Genomic DNA, 20790 nt, shown 5'->3' with positions numbered 1-20790 from the left:
CTACTATGCTGCTGGGAGTGTGAGCTGAGTGGGAGGATTGAAAGACCAGCCAGTATGCAGAAGGTGGAGAATGGCGATGGTTGGGTGTGAAGAGGGGCATCTAATATGGGGAGCTGACTGTGATAAAGGGGTACATGTACTGTACAGTATATGGGATGCAGGTAGTGATGCAGTGTGTTGGCAGGGGCAGTTTGTTTCCTCCGCTGTTAGGGACAGCACTAGTTGTAGACAAAGGGTTCCTGATGAGGCGGGAAAGCGTAGGGTCGCATCTCTTCTGGACACCTTCCTGATTGGACCACATTTTGCCCCTCTTTATAGACGTTGTCATTCTGGCTGGAATCCACTTTGTTCACGTTGTTGGAAGTCTTCCCACCATTTGTGTTGTGTGCTGCATTGCTTCAATACAAGTTTATTATTGCACCTGTGTGAGTTATTGTTGCCACCCCACGCTGCACTCCAACTACAAGTGTAATGAGTCTTCTATAGGGGAGATACAGTGAGTGCAGTGTGTATAGCCTGGGGGATAGTATGTTTAATGTTGGGTTCATTGCATATCATTTAGAGGGGATTGTGTAATGTGGGGTACAGCATATGTGTGGTGCTCCAGAGAAAGCTTGCTGTTCTTAGTTATCACTGATGTATAAGGTACTTCTAATGTTAGGAGGGGAACTGTGATGTTTTGAATTACAACAGTACCGAATTTAAACAAATTTGAACTAACAAAAAAGATTTGGACGAAATTTGAATTTAAATCGTTTTCTAATAATTTTTGAATTGCAATTTGTTTTCAAATTTGAATTAGAATAGTTTTACAATTTCCAAAGACAATAAAATAGAATAGAATAGAAAACAAAATGATGAACGGATAGCCAAAAGGTGTGGCAGACACAGAAATTTGACATCATTTTCGATACGTAGCTACGCAAATAATAAACCATACATTTCGTAGAAGGCACAAGACGTACGATTATCCGATCATGTGTACAAGACATTAATTCTGCATCTAAATAAATAATAATTATATTAAAAGCAAAATAAATCATTATTTTTCCTTGCATGTAATAATTATTGCAGCAGAAGATAATCTTGTAATTTACTGAGAAAACAATCTTGGTTAAATTGGATATAAAATATATATATATATATATATATGTTCAGACCATACAATTTGAACTAGGTTGTAATTTGAAGGGTGAAATAGGTCAAAGTGACCTCAGCATAGTCTTTTATATGAACATAAAGTACTTTGGCAGTATGTTTGGAGTTAAACTTCCTATGGCGGTGACATGCCCCTCCTTGCTGCCTTCTCAGCAAAGAAACGAAAGTAAAAGTGACTTGGGAAGTGAAGGACTGAGGCAGCATTTTAAGGCACTGCAATGGAGAGCAAGCTAACTCTAACTATTCTTCTTGGTGTGCTTCTAACATCAGGTAAGTGGCTGTGTCACTATAGGTGGCCGTATAGGGGACTGACCTGTGCAATGATAAGAGCTGGCCACACTGAAGTTCCTGCAGAAATATATGTAGAACATTAATAACAATCAACTCAGTACATGGCACACTTGCCTTGCAGTATCGGAAACCTTTGTTTGATCACAAATGAGCACACGGGGGGTCAATTTAAGGCTTATACACACTATACACTATAAGAAATTCAGGAGAACAATTGTACGATTTGGACAAACTCCCACATTTTTGTCGTAGGAACAGAACAAACAAATTTGGTTTAATGTGTGCCGTTTTCATACGATTGTTGTACATGAAAAAAACAGAGAATAAAGACTTAGCATGATCAAAAACAATAAACAACCAAAAAAAAAAGCCTTTGTTGTACGAGAACTTTCATACATTCTTTACTTCCTCACTTGTGATTTGCTGTGAAACAACAAGAAAAATCTGACAAATATTAGGCTGATTTTCTTATAATGTGTCCCCACTTTACTAAAGACAAATAGGTAGATTCAGGTAGAGAGGAGCAAAGTTACGGTGGCGTAGCTTAGCCTGTTTAGGCTACGCCGCCGTAAATTAGCTAGGCTAGTAATGATTCTCAATATACTTGCCTGCTAATATACGGCGGCGTAGCCTAAAGCGGGCGGGCGTAAGGGCGCCGAATTCAAATGACTTGGAGGGGGGCGTGTTTGTTGGTAATGAAGCTTGACCTCACGTTTTTGACGTTTTTTTTCACTGCTCATGCGCCGGGCGACTACATTTCCCAGTGTGCATTGCGGTTACGTACGCCGCATGGGCCTATTGATTTAGACGTGGACGTAAACGACGTAAATCCCGATTCGCGGACGACTTATGCAAACGACGTAAAAAATTTGAATCTCGCGGCGGGAACGGCGGCCATACTTTAACATTGTTATTCCACCTAATAGATGGAATAACTTTAGGCCTGTAATGCGCTACGGAAACGGCGTAAATCGACTGTGGCGGCCGGGCGTACGTTCGTGAATCGGCGTATAAACTCATTTACAAATTCTACGCCGGCCGCAATGGAAGCTCCACCTAGCGGCCATCCAAAATATTGCAACCTAAGATAGGACGGCGCAAGCCGTCCTATCTTAGATATGTTTAAGCGTATCTCTGTTTGAGCATACGCTTAAACATAGGTCGGCGTAAATTCTGAGTTAGGTCGACTTATCTACTGATAAGCCGGCCTAACTCTTACTGAATCTACCTAAAAGAGACTGTTTTTCCCCAGAGCTTAGTGAATGAGTTGACTTCCAACATCCAATCACGTGCCAGCAAAAATGCTGTTTTTATTTACCTTGCATGTGATTGGGTATTCTTTGCAAAGTGAAATTTCACCGCATTCAGTAAGTCCTGGTGCAAATTCCAATGCAAAGTGCAACTTCCCTAGAAAAGAGGACAGGCTTTTTGTCTTTAGTAAACCCATGTCCTTTATAAACTGTAATAGGTTGCTGCTGTATTGATCCCTAGTGAGCAGAAGAAGGAGCTTACAAGCTAAGTCCATATTTCTGATCAGGTTTTATGTTGCACCTATATTTAGGGTGTAACAAATAACACCCCTCCCCCCCATACACTTAACGAATGCAGGGGGTTCTTCAAATAGTATTTTTCAATGTTTAGGGTATCAGAGCAGGAAAATTTAGTCTAATTTTGTGCTCTAGGCTGGGCCTGTTTATTTTGATCTGGGGCTGGGAGTGTTCAGTGCAGTAGTGGGTGTGATCACCTGTGCTCTGACACCTCCCCTGCTTTCAGAAGGATTGTTCTGGAATGGGGGTTGGACCGAATTTTGAGTGGCAGGCAGCTCATGTGAGGAGCTCTGACCAATCCCTATTCGGTATTGGCAGGGGGCAGGCCTCCCATATAAGCTGAGAGAGTCTGTCGGTGCAGGGGAAAGGCGAATGGAGTTTTAGGCTGCTGCTGCAGGGCGTCCCCACGTGGGGCACGCCGAGCACGGAGGAGGGCTGGAGGAGCCGTTAGGATGTATTCCTGGATAAAGATCTTCACCATGGAGATAGTTCAGGCTCCTGTGACTTTCTCACTCCCTGTTTCTCCTCAGTAAACTTGCCCCCATCATCCAAGCTGTTCTGGCTGGTGGTTCGTCAGCCAGAACAGCTTACCGAGGAGGAACAGGAAGTGAGAAATTCAGACAAAGAAGGAAAACATTTAGAAGGGAAATCGAAGTAAAAGGTAAGTGAACCAACAATGCACTAGTTTAAAGGAACCTATTTAGAAAATAAAAAAAATGAACCTTTACAACCCCTTTAACTGGAAAAATGTATTAAAAAATTGCTGCTTACCTTTTTACTTGCTTAACCACTTAAGACCCGGACCAATATGCAGGTTAAAGACCTTGCCCCTTTTTGCGATTCGGCACTGCGTCGCTTTAACTGACAATTGCGCGGTCGTGCGAAGTGGCTTCCAAACAAAATTGGCGTCCTTTTTTCCCCACAAATAGAGCTTTCTTTTGGTGGTATTTGATCAACTCTGCGGTTTTTATTTTTTGCGCTATAAACAAAAATAGAGCGACGATTTTGAAAAAAATGCTATATTTTTTACTTTTTGCTATAATAAATATCCCCAAAAAAAGATATACATTTTTTTTCCCTCAGTTTAGGCCGATAAGTATCCTTCTACCTATTTTTGGTAAAAAAATCGCAATAAGCATTTAACGATTGGTTTGCACAAAATTTATAGCGTTTACAAAATTGGGGATAGTTTTATGTCATTTTTATTAATATTTTTTTTTTTACTACTAATAGCAGCGATCAGCGATTTTTTTGCGTGACTGTAACATTATTGCGGACACATCGGACAATTTTGACACATTTTTGGGACCATTGTCATTTTCAAAGCAAAAAGTGCTATACAAATGCATTGATTACTGTGAAAATGACAATTGCAGTTTAGAAGTTAACCACTAGGGGGCGCTGTAGGGGTTAAGTGTGACCTCTTATGTGTTTCTAACTGTAGGGGCGGCGGGAATGTGACGTTATTGATCGTCTTTCCCTATATCAGGGAACAGACGATCAATGACACTGCCACTGTGAAGAACGGGAAAGGTGTGTTTACACACACCTCTCCCCGTTCTTCAGTTCCTGTGACCGATCGCGGGACACCGGCGGCGATCGGGTCCGCAGGTCCCGGTTCATGTGCGCGTGCCGGCAGCGTGCGTGACCCACGACGGGGCTCTTAAAGGCGACGTACATGTACGTGCCTGTGCCCAGCCGTGCCATTCTGCCGACGTATATCAGCGTTAGGCAGTCCTTAAGTGGTTAAAAATCATTTTTCTATGTATTGATATGGAGGGTGCTGTGAAATGATGTTTACTATATTTAACCCTGTCTGTACTGTGCTGGCAGATTTAATTATTAGTTGTAAAAAAGATATGCACTTTGACTGTTCCAACAAAGGGTTAAAGATCTCAAGGCTTGTGTAATCAATGTTATGTTGATACAATTCTAAACAAATCTGTTACCTGATAATATTGCCAACTATTCTAAACAATGTAAGATTCCTATAGGGTTTTATGTACAAACCAAAATGTTTTTTGTTGTTTTTAGGTATGCTTTGTGAATGTGGACCCAGAACATACCTACGGTATATTGGGAGTTTCTCAAATGGGTACCACATCACAGATCTAAGGTCTATAAAAAAAATAAAGATAAAATACAGGTCAGGGCTTAATCTTGAATATTGTCAGGATCAGTGCCACAGTCATGATCAAAGCTCAGGGTTAGAGATGGCCTGGCGGTTCGCCCGGCGGTCGTTTCGCGGCGAACTTTTCTCGTTCGCGGTTCGCCGAACAGGCGGACATCTGGCGATATTCGTGGCGGTCCGCCATTTTACATTGAGAAGAATTTTGACCCATGACACATCCATCAGGTGGTAGAGCACAGCCAATTGAGACATTTCAGCACATGGACATACCCCCTACCTTATAAATAGACCTGATCTGGTGGCCATTTTACATTCTGCTGTTTGTCAGTGTAGGGAGAGGTTGCTGTGCTGTGTGGAGCAGGGACAGGCTGTAGTACTAGTGACACAAATCGTTACCTAACAGGTCCACAAAAGTTCTTTTAACCCCCTTGGCAGTAAACCCGAGTGTGACTCGGGGTAGGTTTCCAATGTTAGGATCGGTATCCCCGAGTCACGCTCGGGGTGGACGTGCAGAGTGTGCAGCGGCGCGGCTTACCTTCTCGCTGGATCCACAGGCAAGTTACTTACCTTGTCCCTGGATCCAGCGATGCCACCCCGCTGTGTGAGCGAGCGGGACCTCCTCGCTCGATTCACAGTGTCCCCGTGTGCCGCCGATCTCCGTTCCCTGCGACGTTACGACGCACTGGAGCGGAGAACGGCGCCAAATTCAAAAAAGTAAACAAACACCTTACATACAGTATACTGTAATCTTATAGATTACAGTACTGTATGTAAAAAATACACACCCCCCTTGTCCCTAGTGGTCTGCCCAGTGCCCTACATGTACTTTTATATAATAAAAAATGTTATTTCTGCCTAAAAACTGTAGATTGTCCAAAATTGTCCCTTTATGTCAAAAATGGTTTTAGATCAGCTAGAAAACAGCGATAATAAATTATAATTACTTGCAGAATTGTGCGATAGCGATTTGTGGGGAAATTCGTCATAAAAAAAAAAAAATAATGACAGCGACAATTCTGCAACTGTGCAAATTTCAGTGATTTTAAAGTTGATTACATTATTGAATAATTTTTTTTATAATTATATTATTATTTGTTATAATTATTTATAATTATTTATTATATTATAATTTATAATTTTGTTTTAAAAAAAAAATCATACCCGGGATGCCTACAAGACTCTTGCTTGGTCAGATTTAAGTGAGTTATTTCTAAAAATTACAGGCCTACAGTATAAAACGCCAAATTTCCTTGCAAAATAATTGTACCGCTTTTGGTACGTAATTCCAGACAGAATCATACCGCCAGGGAGGTTAAGGACTGGTATAGGTGTACTATTGTTTGGTGTGCAGTATAAACGGGTGTAATACACTTATAATATTCCTTTTATCGGTGTAGGGAGAGGTTGCTGTGCGGAGCAGGGACAGACTGTAGTGACACAAATCGATACCTAACAGGTCCACAAAAGTCCTTTTAAGGACTGGTATAGGTGTACTATTGTTTGGTGTGCAGTATATAGGGGTGTGATACACTTATATTATACTTTTTGTCAGTGTAGGGAGAGGTTTCTGTGTGGAGCAGGGACAGACTGTAGTGACACAAATCGTTACCTAACAGGTCCACAAAAGTCCCTTTAAGGACTGGTATATGTGTACTATTGTTTGGTGTGCAGTATATAGGGGTGTAATACACTTATAATATACTTTCTAATATAGAAAGTATATTATAGTGGATTTGTATTGTGCAGCATTGTGACTGGTGGTGTATTTGGGTACTGCAGAATTTTTGCCTCTGCGACACACAGTAACAACATTTCCTGAAAAAAAGTTTTATAACTGGTGCGATAAACCAGTGGCCCCCAAAACGACAGATTGAAGCGGGGTGTTATATAAAACTATACTTTCATAATAGTGTATTTGGGTACTGCAGAATTTTTGCCTCTTTCGCTGCGTTACCTCTGCTACACACAGTGACAACATTTCCTGAAAAAAAAGTTTTATAACTGGTACGATTAACCAGTGGCTCCCCAAAATGACAGATTGAAGCGGGGTGTTATATAAAAATATACTTTCATAATAGTGTATTTGGGTACTGCAGAATTTTTGCGTCTTTCACTGCGTTACCTCAGTGACAACATTTCCTGAAAAAAAGCCCCCCAAAACGACAGATTGAAGCAGGGTGTTATATACCTTCTTCCACATATACTGCGCCTCTCTAGACTTTTGTCACAGGGTCATTTAAAAAATGACAGGCAGAGGAAGAGGCAAGCCCTTCCGCAAGGGTGGTAGGGGTAGAGCAGGAGCACCAGGCCGAAGCCAAAGTGGGAAGTGGCACAAGGTGCGTTTGATTACGTCAAAGGACGCACCAGACTTCTTTGAGTGGCTCACCACCACCACCACCATATACCCTCCACTTGAGTCACAGGAATTATTTTCCGATCTATCAGAAGACATTTTCGATGTGCAGCCATTCTTGACATTGGATCAGAAAGAGGAGATAGCAACAGCCGCCACTCAGCAGTCTGACGACAGTACCCAGATCAGCCCAAGGAGGTTGGTCCCCGCTGTTGCTGCCTACTCCGAGATCTCTAATGTTAGTGGTGGGGAAGGTGACGTAGATGATGACGTGTCTACAGATGTCACGTGGGTGCCCACAAGAGAGGAAGAGGAGGGGAGTTCAGAGGGAGAGATGGACCAGCAGATAGGGAGGCGAAGCAGGTCGAACTTACATTGCACAGGAGGGACAAACCAGACTCCTAATGTATCAGGAGTGAGCCATCAACCATGTAGGTCACATCTGGCGCTCCCAGGACGCCGGCCCATGGCTCCGCAGTGTGGGCTTTTTTTAACGTGTCCGCTGCTGACAATAGTGTTGCCATCTGCAGCCTTTGCAGTCAACGCATAAGTCACTGTAAGCCCAGCACTCACCTAGGGAAGACCTTAAGAAGGCACCTGGCCTCCCATCACCTAACCCAGTGGGAGCAATGCCATCAGAACCCACAAAGCCACACTCCAGGCTCTCACCGTCCAGCCTCTTCTCCTTCTCCTTCTCCTCTATACTCACAATTGTCCTCCACTCCACCTTCCATCATGATAAGCGCTGAAGTGTAGGTGAAAAAACACAATAAATAAATAAATAAATGGCTGAAGGCCACCACTGTGAGCTGCAAAGTAGTCGGATTGGCTACAGCAGCCTAAGCATTGAAAGTGATCTCCCCACAAGGGAATGCAATAGGAGATGTATGGATCAAAAAATGCAAAATAATTATATGCAAAATGTGACACTGATCAAATGAAAGAGTCTATATATGGATGGTCAAATGGAGCAGATAGGATGCAAGGATCTTCTAGACATGGTGAATATCTCCAACAACTGTCTCATATTGCCCTTACCTTCACCCTATGAAAAATGCGCATTAAGGGCAAGTGGTTCCTTCTTCTGCTGGTTCAGAGCTGCCGATCCTAAATGGATTCCAATAGCGTCCTGGGATTGGGCACAGTCCTGGGGTCCGTCCGTCTCATGGAATGGAGCCAAGAAGTAGAAGGAATGATACCACAATAGTGAAGGACGTTTGGTAAAAAGTTGTGGATTTTAATAAAAATTCGTATAGTAACAGGTTTAAAATTTGCGCTCAGCATAGGGACGCGGCGTTGTAACAAGCCGGCTTACGTCTGCTGGCCTCCGGCTGATTGCCTGTATCACGTGGTCACACTTCCTACGTCGTTACGTCACGGTCTCGAGATCCCTGAAGAAGTCACGACTTATGTCCGTTGAATGCCTAATTTTTGGGGCCTGCATTTATTTATTCTGTGAATGCCACAGAATACAAAGTTGTTTGCTGTCAGGTGAACGCCTGTGGGCTAATTTTTGGGGCCTGTACTGGCCGGCACTTACTTCTGTATCCGGTGAATGCCTAATGTACCACCAGCCACAGAATACAAAGTTGTTTGCTGTCAGGTGAATGCCTGTGGGCTAATTTTTGGGGCCTGTAATAGGCGGCACTTACTTCTGTATCCGGTGAATGCCTAATGTACCACCAGCCATAGAATACAAAGTTGTTTGCTGTCAGGTGATCGCCTGTCGGCTAATTTTTGGGGCCTGTAATGGCCGACACTTACTTCTGTATCCGTTTTTTCGCTTAGTACTTCTGGTAGGTCAGTGTCCATGTTGTGGGACTATTTGTGCACAGCTAGTAAGTATTTTGTGGCTGCAAATATGACCTGCAGGTTTTTAATGTTTGCCTGCCATTAAAGTTCGCAAACATTTGAGAAGGTTCGCAGTTAGTGTTCGCGAACTGCCCTGTCAGATGTTCGTCCATCACTACTCAGGGTTAGGTTTTAGGTAGTTAAAACAAGGGGGAGGGGTTTTAGTGTAATTATTAGTGTCTGTGGGGTTGATATACTAAATATGCAAAATGTGGTGCAGCTGTGCACTGTAGCCAATCAGCTTCTAACTTCAACTTGTTCAATTAAGCCTTGACAAAAAAATCTGGAATCTGGGGGGTGCATGCGCAAAGACAAACCGGGCCAGTCCATGCCTGCCTAACGCTCCACTCCACTGATGTTTACGCAGCCACCTAGAGCACCTGCAAAGCCACTCCCACTGCCTTATAAGGACCCGCGGTGCTTCCCGGCATGGTCACACGATGATAACTGGGGGTTCCAAGCACAAGATTAAAAGCAAATACATACGGGAGGTCCTGGCGCGGGACTTCACCAAAATGGCGCCACCTCCTTCCTCACGCTATGGCTCGCCCCGCTCTTCCAAGCAGAAGCACCTTGAGGTCCTTCTCAACAACCATTCAGATGAGCTGGAAGCACTCCGTGAGGAGAACTTTATGTTATAATCACAACTGGAAGATTACAAAAATAGAACCGGCCATTTCAACCTCCATATCCGGGAGATACATGAGTTAGTGGTAGATCTGCAATCCACGATCACTGCGTTATTTCAGGAGCTGTCACCTTCCATGCCCATCGAGCGATGGGAAATGGATCAGATACATAGAGCTCTCAGACAGCACAAGCCGGATGGACCTCCACACGATATAGTCGGTAAGCTTCATTTTTATCACACTACGGAGCAACTCCTCACTGCCGCATGCTAGAGTAAATCTCTCTCTTTTCAAGGCCATGATTATAAGCTGTTTGCCGATCTCTCCCAAACCATAATTTCAAAACGCTGTGCACTCAAGCCACACCTGCTGGTCCTACAGCAGCATCACATAACCTACACATGGGGGTTTCCTTTCGCCCTTTGCTTAACCCACCAAGGCAACAAATACTCCTACAGTACCTCAGAAGAACTTCAGTCCGTGCTTCAAAATCTTCGTCTGGCCTCAGAACCGCCCCCAGCTGAACAGTGACAACGACGACGTTCCGCATCCTGCTCTCCTCAGAAAGCATCCATCTCCGCAGCAGGACATTGCGGGTCCTCCAAATGCAGCAGATTCATGTCCTCACCACTCGCTCTATCTGACTCAATGGACTGACGATAACACTTACCTACCTGGATTCTTCCTTCGCCCATAGTAGCTGTAAGAACTCACATTTCATCGTTTTCTCTTTCTGTTTTCTCTGTTTATTAAGGTTATTGCCTCACTAGTTGAAAATGATGCTCCTTTCTTGACTGATGGTACATCTATTTGTTTTCTCCTAAAATGGGCCCAAGGCCTGATCTTACTACTCTTCCTTATGATGAATAGTGACCACCTAGTTCTCAGAGTGTTGTGTTGTTTTAATGATAACTGAGGCTGTTTTCATTCTATATTGAAGCAGGCTCCATTTGCAAATGTTATATGATTTCTCTGAGACATACCTCTCATTATTTCTGCCTTGCCTTCCTGGCCACATTAGGTTGGGACCAGGCAACAATGACTCCATTCTTCCCCACCCCAACCTTTCTATTTCTTTAAATATTTTTTTATTTCTCCAAGGATTCATACGTTTTGAAGGTCCGGTTACTAAATGATACGCCTAAAATTTTATTGTACACCTGGCAAAGCAGACATATTGCTTGGTCGTACTCCAGTCTGGTTTACTTCGGAGCCAAACACTGCATGTCGCTGGGTTGATCCCTGCATTACTTAGATGCACCACATTGTGGCTCCTTCTCCCCTTCATCTTCTAATTCACAGTCCCTCCCTCCTGACCAGTCATTTGCTTCGGCCAAGGCACATGGGGTCTGCCTACAAGAGTTGCCTTTTACTAAACGTTTTTAACCCAAGTTTATTAGCGCCTCTTACCCCCAATTTTATACAGCTTCAGCAGATGCTAAGCGCAGGGGGGTTTTACTGTAATTGCTTTTCATTGCACCACCACTTTCACCCTACAGACAGATATTAGTGACCCTGAAGGCAGATATATAATTTTGACCGGCCAACTTCTTGACACAGAAGTAACTGGTATCGTATTACACACCTAATCTCAACCCCACTTCATTTTTCTCCCACCTACTGCAAGTTATCAATATGCATAAACAGGGCGCCCTGTTAATCTCCAACCTAGTGATTTATCCTTTATTAGATAAATCTCCTATCCCTGCCACCCTCAGTAAACTCACATTCCAACATTTATTGCAAAGCTACTCTCTTCTGGACTTCTGGAGAGAAACTAATCCAGCTAGGTGCCAATATACTCATTACTCCCATTCCTACAAAACATGTTCTTGAATCGATCATATCTTCCTATCTATCGAGACAACCCCAGCCCTTCTCTCTTCAGTTATTCTACTCATCACATGGTCCGACCACAATGCTGTTCTTACATCCCTTGAATCCCTGGTACCCAAGGAGCCCACACATGGTGCCTTAACGGCACCCCCCTTTTTCATCCTACCCATCGGATGGACATTGGCTTGGCCATCAAAGAGTTTTCATCGGATGAACCGAGCGTTTGTACGTGGCATAAGAATTAAGATGTTCCTCTCACAAACCTTATACTACTAAGGGATGCGTCCCTGTCACTGCATTGTAATACAATATATCCTGTCTTATTTTCCCTGCAGATGGGAATTTTCCTTATTGCTCTTTATCCATGTATAATCATTCTATTCTTCAATGTTTGAACAAGAAAAAATCTGGAAGCTTTTAGTAAATCAACCCCTGTGCGTTTAGGTGGATTAAAAAAAAAGCAAAATACCACCTATTGTTTCTTGGCCCTGTACAAACAACACAAATTATACAGTATGCGGTATCAATACGAATCTCAGGATCTGAATTTACTTTGGTGGTGGGTCATGGTAATGGTAATGGCAAGAAATAAACATTGTCCCAACTCAGTTTGAGTAAGTCGGTAGACCTACCCAAACTCTACCCAAGCTCCACCTGACCTTCCTTTTTAAATAAAGAGGTCATGGTGGTTTGGTAAGTAGGCACTTACCTCCATTCCCACTGGGTGTCGTTAGTTCCATATCCGCACAACGGTGACGGTGATAGCATATCAAGCAATCAGTTTAGGTTGATGGACTTTTTCTTATTGTATTCACTGCTGGCAAATTATTATAGCACATTGCAACTGGTTTTGTGTATTTTGGATGTATAATCTTTCTTTCACAGATTAATGTCTTACTGAGCACAAGCACTTTATAATTGTAGATTGTTTACAGCATAATTGCACCTTCTATATTGCCCTTCGGGCATCTTATATGGCCTTTTCCAAAATGTATTAAATTCATTATTTTCCTCAATATTCTACAAACAATACCTCAATATGATAACGTGAAAGAAGTTTGTTTAAAATCTTTGCAAATTTAATGTACATAAGTATTTACAGCGTTTGCCATGACACTCAAAATTTAGCTCAGGTGCACCCTACTTCCACTGATCATCTTTGAGCCCTGGTTCACACTGGTGCGACATACGCTCCAACTTTGGTAGCACATGTCGCATGACGTGTATAAATCAATGCTTTTCTATGAGAGCCGTCTTAACTGGTCCGAGTCGGTCCGACTTTGAAAAAGGATCCTGCACTACTTAGTCCAACTTCAGCCCATTCAATATCATTGAAGTTGGATCAAAGTCGGATCATCATCTTAACTGATCCGACTTTGGCATGCGACTTGTGCTCTGAGAATCTTGAAGGGGAACCCCACGCCAAAAAAAAAACGTCTTGGTGTCCCCCCCCCCAATTTCATACCAGTCACTTTGGGTCTGGTATGAATCATGATGGGAAACCACATGCCAAAATTTAAAAAAATCAAAAACTGTGTGCCCCCCCAAGACAAGACCAAAGAGTCTGGTATGGATTTTAAGGGGAACTCCCATTCTAAAATAAAAAAAATGGCGTGGGATTCCCTCCAAAATCCACACCAGACCCTTATCCATGCACGCAGCCCGGCGAGTCATGAAAAGGGGGGGGGGCGAGCGTCCTTCCCGACAACCCTGGGAGGTGGTTGTGGGGGTCTGCGGGTGGGGGTGCTTATCGGAATCTGGAAGCCCCCTTCTGCCTCTCAGATCCTGGCCCCCACCATTTAAAAAAAAAAGAGTCAAAAATAAATATAACCAGTACACAAGTTTTTGAGAACGTTCTTTATTAACCTGTGAAAGACAAAAACAGAACATCCTATAGCTCAACTGACCAACCTGTCTGATGACCAACCGAATTAACCTGTCCAACAGTCTGTGTTAAAAACAGGGGTTTAGTTGGCACGCATTTGCAAATGCATGCGTAAGCTGCAAGGCCTTTTCACGGCATCCTGTGCATGCTTGCATTCCGAGCGCTACAGAATTTATGAGCGTTTCCACAGTGGGAGCACATGCATTTTAATGGATAGATGAGGGGCAGGTGAGCCTGCACTATATACTCTGCACTGTATTATTTACACTACACTGACTGCACGTTCAATCCACTAACTAACCTGCCTATCTCTCTCCATTTATAAACACTATACATGGTGGCCGTATAAGCAGCCTTATATAGTGTGGGGCGTAGATGGCACAGGAGCCCCTGAGCCATGACCCTGCCTTTGTCCAATCATGGCTCTTACAGCACATTGTGATTGGCCAAAGCATACAGGTCAGGTGCATGCTTTGGCCAATCAGCAGCCTGAAAAGCACTGTGATCTTGGGTGAATTTCCCATTGAGTGCCCCATATGTTCGTTTGTTCTACAAACAAACTAACACCTGATGTTCATGTTGAATTTACGTTCCACTCGAACATCGGGCCCATCTCTACTTGAGACTGGTCAAGCAAAGAAGATTGGGAGAAACTGCCCAAAAATAGGCGTGCCAAGCTTGTATCATCATACTCAAAAAGACTTGAGGCTGTAATTGGTGCCAAAGGTGCTTTAAGAAAGTATTGAGCAAAGGCTGTGAATAGTTATGCACATGGGATTTTTTTGGTTTTACATTTTTAATACATTTGCAAATATTTCAAACAAACTTTTTTCACATTGTCATTATGGGGTATTGTTTGTAGAATTTTAAGGAAAAGGAGTCAAGGAGTTAGAACCTAGCTTTGCCTTCTGAGAATTAGTGGCGTGTTTAATGTTTTTTTTCCCCTGAAAGTTATTTGAATTTGAACCTTTACTGTTTTTTTATTGACACAGAATAAAGTATGTTGCCCATGTTTTGAATGCCCCTTTTACTGCTTCTTTAGCAAATAAGCTCTCCAGGAAATGAGGAGTTTGGCTATCAGCATGGCTGCACCAAGGCTAAGCTTTTGTTTTGTACCTTCTTACTACTGCAGGTGGCAGTATAACCCAGTTGTTAGAATAAAGATAGAGGTGTCCGTCAACAAATTCGGTGAAAAGCATTTTTCAATGAGTTAAGAAAAAAAAAATGTTTTCATTTATACTGGGCACAGCTTCACTGTACGGCTATGTCTAGTACTCTTATGAACTCGCAGATGAATTTCATGCATAAATTTCTTTGATTATTTATTTAGCAGCCGAGCTGACATTGCATATTGACTTACTTTTATGACATGGACAAATGATATTGATATAGGTCAACTGAGTACTGCCTGTGATTCTTTTTGATTTTTTTTGTGCAAATTTTTCAGTACAGGTTTTCAGGCTAGCTAGCCCTTTATTCTAAGGACCAATATGTTTATCTAGGTCTGATTTATTTTTAAATAATTATGCCATAGATAAGTAATTGTTACAAGCTGAGCCCTGTATTGTCGTAAGGATGAAAATGACAGCCCCAAAGTTGCAAAGCAGATCCCATATTCCTACCCTGCCAGATTCCCTATACGCAATAGGACCCATACAGAATAGATACAGTACATCGTTCTTTTGTGTTTTTGTTTTTTTTAATATAATCTTTATTTATTCACATAGAAAAAAATTTCCATTGTGCAACAACAAAAAGATGGAGAAAACATACAATACTGTCCAACCATACATTTAGGTATTACAAAAGGCAAAGGGCCCAATTAACCGCCCAGCAGGCAGGACAAAAGGGATGGAGGTTGCAGTCTCTGAATTAGATATACATATAAACTCAAACCAGTTGAAATTGTCCCCAATCACTCCGATAGGCGCAGAGGGCCGGAAATAGGTGGGCTACAGTATCTCGGGTCGGACATGTAAATAAAACAAACACAAAAAGTAGGAATAACCAGAGAACAAAACAAAAAAAAAAAAATTAAAAGATGTACTCATAATCATCATAACAATCTGTCTGCCAGTACATCTGTTTTAAGTAGAACACCTATGGATTTTTTTTTTCAGGCAGCTGGTCTTCTGGAGTGGAGGCATTCATAAAACTTCATTGTCTGTATGAAAAAATTCAGGAGGGTCAATGGGTGAACACGAGTTTTCCTCCACAAAAAGCCTGGCTGGTTGTAGGAAGCAGGCAAGAAGTGTACAAGACCCTTCAAGGACCTACCTTTGTTTTTAAAGGTGAGCATGTAAAACATAATATTAAAACAAAAACTGTTTCTACACATCAGGACATATTAACCTTTTTGTAAATGGACACTATTTTTATGTAGATACAGTTTTCAAAACCTTCAGTAGAAAAAATGTTTTTATTTTATTTTGCATCTACCGCTTTTAGCTTACAGGTGGCAATCTCAAAGTGTGGACATTTTTTCCAGCTCAGTCCTCAGCTGTGCTTTTAAGGAGGAATGAAGGCATACAAGTCTGAACCCGCCTGAGCTAACCTCCAAGAAGCTGTCAAAGTGGACAGCCAATCATAAGAGGTGGAGGCATTCCCCACCATACAGCTGCCTGTCTACACGCTCCTTGTATATGATTGCACAATTCTATTGGCAACTTTTGAAAATACCGAAAGCCCAATTTAACAGAAATAGATATTCAGACAAATTGACATGTTACTGTCCACCCACATTTTTAGGGCTCATGTACACGGATGGTAAGAGGCGCAAATGAGTTCTAGCACAAAAATCTGAGCTGTTTTCCACACCCGGAAGGCCGAATGTTGACCATAGAAGTGAATGACTGCACATGCTTGTACTCTGGCTGGCTGGTTGTCTCTGCGAGGCTCATCTAGACCCCCTCCCCAATTCACCTCTGTTCCTTCGGGATGTGGAAGATTGTGTGGGCACCCACAAAATGGGCATCGGTCCCACAGGACGCATGCCATCAAATTTGGTGCTATTTTGCTGGCACGCCTTTATAACATCATCTATTTCATGCAATGATTAAGCACTTTGTGTAAAACGAGTCTGCTAAACAGTGTGAATCCCCTCGTGTGTCATGTTTTTTTAAACCTTGGTCAAAAGCATGTCGGTTTCGGACATATATGGGACAGATGTAAAAAAACACAGATTTTTACATACATCCCTGGTTTTATTGAGCCTGGCAACCCTGATGGGGCCCCCTAGTGGCATGGGGCCCTCGGGCAGTGCCCGAGAGTCCCAATGGTCAGTCCGCCCCTGCTCCTTCCTCACTGGTCTACCTTTACACAGGCTATCCCCCCTTCAGTCTATTATCTGCAGATATCGCCCAAATCATCCTCTCTGCTCCTCCCAAGACCTCCTGCTCTCTAGCTCATTTGTCACCTCTTCCCATGCTCACCTTTAGGGCTTCTCTAGAGCCTCACCCATCCTCTGGAACTCCCTGCCCCAGAATGTCCAGTCAGCTACTATCCTGTCCCCCTTTAGGTGATCCTTGAAAACTCACTTATTCAGGGAAACCTACCCCACCGCCACCTGAGAACTGTACCCGAGTCACCTCCATCAGATCATCCCCCGCAGCCATTATCTTTTGTAGCGCCCCCCTCCCTTTAGATTGTAAGCACCGTGAGCAGGGCCCTCCTATTCCTTCAGTATTAAACTGATCTGTAATCGTACTGTTCCCCTTTATATTGTAAAGCGCTGTGTAAATTGTTGGCACTATATAAATCCCGTATAGTAATAATAATAACAATAATAATAATAAATTCAAATATAAAGGCAAAATGATAGATAAAGAGCAGATAAGAAATATTTGAAGAAATCCAGCTCTGTGTGATATTGTCTATTACTGGAAGTTAAAAAATAGCAATGCATATTAATACCACTAGATGTCACTATGACACCATATATACACATTATTTTTGACTTTTCATTGTTTGGTTTGTGCTTAAAGTGAAGTTTTAGCCTTTTTTGTGGTTATTAAAAGTCAGTAGCTACAAAAAGTGTAGCTGCTGACTTTTAATAAACACACACTCACCTGTCCCACAATCCAGCAATGTGGCTGCCCAAAGCCTTCGGTTCTCTCCCCGGCCCTGGCATCACTAGTGTGGGTACCGGCTGTGACAGCTTGCGCTGTACAGCCGGGTGCACACTGCGCATGCACAGGTCGCGCTGCACATTCTGAATGGCTCGGGCAATCTTCTGGGACCTGTGACGTGTCCCAGAAGATTGCAGAGAGGGAGGGGGAAAGGAGAACTTCCACTTGAGGCGGCCCGAGCGGAAGTGTGAGCTGGGTACCTGTTAAAACTAGGTACCCCCCCCCCCCCCAAAAAAAAATATGACATGCCAAATGTGGCATAGAAGGGGGTCAGGAGTCCTTAAAGCAGAAGTTCCACGTTTGGGTGGAACTCCGCTTTAATAAGATCCTTGATTAGCAAAATGTATATAGGTAAAAGAAAGGAAAAAAAGAACTAGGTAAATGTTGAATATTTCTCAGTCAATTTTGATGTCTTTTAAATATTACAAAAACTTTAGATATGGATCCCCCCATAGGGGCAGATTCACAAAGAACTGCCCCGGCGCATCGTATATGAGATACGCTACGCCGCCGTACCTTACCTGGCTTTAGTTCGAATCCAGAAAGATTTTGCGCCGTAAGTTACGGCGGCGTAGTGTATCTTAAGCGGCGTAAGGGCGCGTAATTCAAATCGGCGATTAGGGGACATGGATACGCCGGCGTACTCGCTCTGTGGATCTGCCCCATTCTTTAATCGTCTCTCTAAAACCTGTTTTTTTTCCTTATCTACTAAAGACAATAATATATAAAATAAATCCATGAAAACAAATGTAATACAACTTTTTCCAGGTCGGGTTAGTAAGCAAAATGCATTAGTTGCATCCCTGAAAAACATCTATATGCTTCAATGTCAAAAACGAATAGGTCATCAACACAAAGGTCAGCCAGCAAGACTCACAGGCTGCCAATAAGCAGGAGAGGATTTGTTTGGTTCTCACAGTGATCACATCATCAGAGATTTTCCCTCTGGCTCCTGATCACAAACCTTGACCAAGAGCTTAGTCAATGTGGACAGTAAACACGCTATCAGCACAGAACCTCAGACCACACTGGACATCTTTGTGCGATGGTTAGGTTAAAGTGATTGTATAGTCTCAGTTTTTTTTGCAAAAAATAACAAACATGTTATACTTACCTGCTTTGTGCAGTGGATTTGCACAGAGCAGCCCAGATCCTCCTCTTCTCGGATCCTGCGCCAGTGCTCCTGGCCCCTCCCTCCTGTTGATTGCCCCCACAGAAAGCAGCTTGCTATGGGGACATCCTGAGCTGAGCCACATTCAGACACAGAGCCATGGCCCAGCCCTCTCCTCATTGGCTGACTGACTTTGATTGACAGAAGCGGGAGCCAATAGCGCCACACTGCTGTCTCAGTTCCTGCTGTTCTGCAGTTCCAGGCAGCCGAGACAATCCTAAAACATCACTTGATCTAGATGGGACTCAGGTAAGTATTAGGGGGGTTGCTGCACATAGAATGCATTAAGATACCGTGTCTTGAAAAAGTATTCATACCCCTTGACATTTTCCACAATTTGCATGTTACAACCAAAAACGTAAATGTATTTTATTGGAATTTTATGAGATAGACCAACAGAAAGTGGCACATAATTGTGAAGTGGAAGGAAAATGATAAATGATTTTCAATAATTTTTCCAAATAAATATGTGAAAAGTGTGCCATGCATTTGTATTCTTTGTAGAACCTCCTTTCACTGCAATTACAGCTGCAAGTCTTTTTGGGGAGGTCTCTACCAGCTTTGCACATCTAGAGAGTGAAATGTTTGCCCATTCTTTGCAAAATAGCTCAAGCTCTGTCAGATTGGATGGAGAGCGTCTGTGAACAGCAATTTTCAAGTCTTGCCACAGATTCTCAATTGGATTTAGGTCTGGTCTTTGACTGGGCCATTCTAACACATGAATATGCTTTGATCTAAACCATCCCATTGTAGCTCTGGCAGTATGTTTAGAGTCGTTGTCCTGCTGGAAGGTGAACCTCCACCCCAGCCTTTAAGTCTTTAAGGCCCTGTACACACGATCAGACCAAACCGATGAAAACGGACTGAAGTTCAGTTTCATCTGTCCAAACCGACCGTGTGTGGGCCCCATCGGTCAGTTATCCTTCGGTCCAAAAATTTAGAACTTGCTTTAAAATTCAACCGATGGATGCCTAACCGATAGGTCAAAACCGATGGTTAGTACGCAAAAGCATCGGTTCCAAACCCGCGCATGCTCAGAATCAAGTCGACGCATGCTTGGAAGCATTGAACTTCATTTTTCTCTGCACGTCGTTGTGTTTTACGTCACCGTGTTGGACTCGATCGGTTTTTGAACTGATGGTGTGTAGGCACATCAGACCATCAGTCTGCTTCATCGATTAACCGATGAAAACGGTCCTTCGGACCGTTCTCATCGGATGGACCGACCGTGTGTACGCGGCCTTAGTCTTTTGCAGACTGTACCAGTTGACCAGCTTCCCTGTCCCTGCTGAAGAAAAGCATCCCTACAACATGATGCTGCCACCACCATGTTTCACGGTGGGGTTGGTGTGATCAGGGTGAAGTGCAGTGTTAGTTTTCTACCACACATAGCGTTTTGCTTTTAGGCCAAAGAGCTCTATTTTGGTCTCATCTGACCAGAGCATCTTCTTCCACATGTTTGCTGTGTCCCCCACATGGCTTCTTGCAAACTGCAATTGGAACTTGTTATGGCTTTCTTTCAACAATGGCTTTCTTCTTGCCACTCTTCCATAAAAGCCAGATTTGTGGAGTGCACGACTAATAGTTGTCCTGTGGACAGATTCTCCCACCTGAGCTGTGGATCTTTGCAGCTCCTCCAGAGTTACCATGGGCCTCTTGGCTGCTTCTCTGAATAATGCTCTCCTTGCCTGACCTTTCAGTTTAGGTGGACGGCCATGTTTTGGTAGGTTTGCACTTGTGCTATACTCATATTTTTTTTTTTTTTTACCAATAACAGTTTTATTCAGAAAATTTTTCAATACACGTATACA

At 43.0% G+C, this 20790-nt stretch overlaps 1 protein-coding gene across 4 annotated transcripts in view; it reads left to right on the top strand.

The window, feature by feature from the left end:
- The first annotated feature begins 1330 nt into the window (after positions 1-1330).
- LOC120927645 (tapasin-related protein-like) overlaps positions 1331-20790 on the top strand; it is a 63032-nt gene continuing 43572 nt past the window's right edge. For 3 of the 4 annotated variants that reach the window (XM_040338463.1, XM_040338464.1, XM_040338465.1), the window contains exons 1-2: positions 1331-1428; positions 15802-15972. In XM_040338463.1, coding sequence (XP_040194397.1) covers positions 1377-1428; positions 15802-15972 — 223 coding nt within the window. In that variant the 5' untranslated portion in view covers positions 1331-1376. The remainder of the gene's footprint in view (positions 1429-15801; positions 15973-20790) is intronic. The other variant, XM_040338466.1, reaches the window with a different exon arrangement.

Source organism: Rana temporaria, chromosome 2 (assembly GCF_905171775.1).
Source record: "Rana temporaria chromosome 2, aRanTem1.1, whole genome shotgun sequence".
Lineage (NCBI taxonomy): Eukaryota > Metazoa > Chordata > Amphibia > Anura > Ranidae > Rana > Rana temporaria.
The sequence above is the reverse complement of the archived record's forward strand: the minus strand, read 5'-3'. Positions and strand labels throughout refer to the sequence as shown.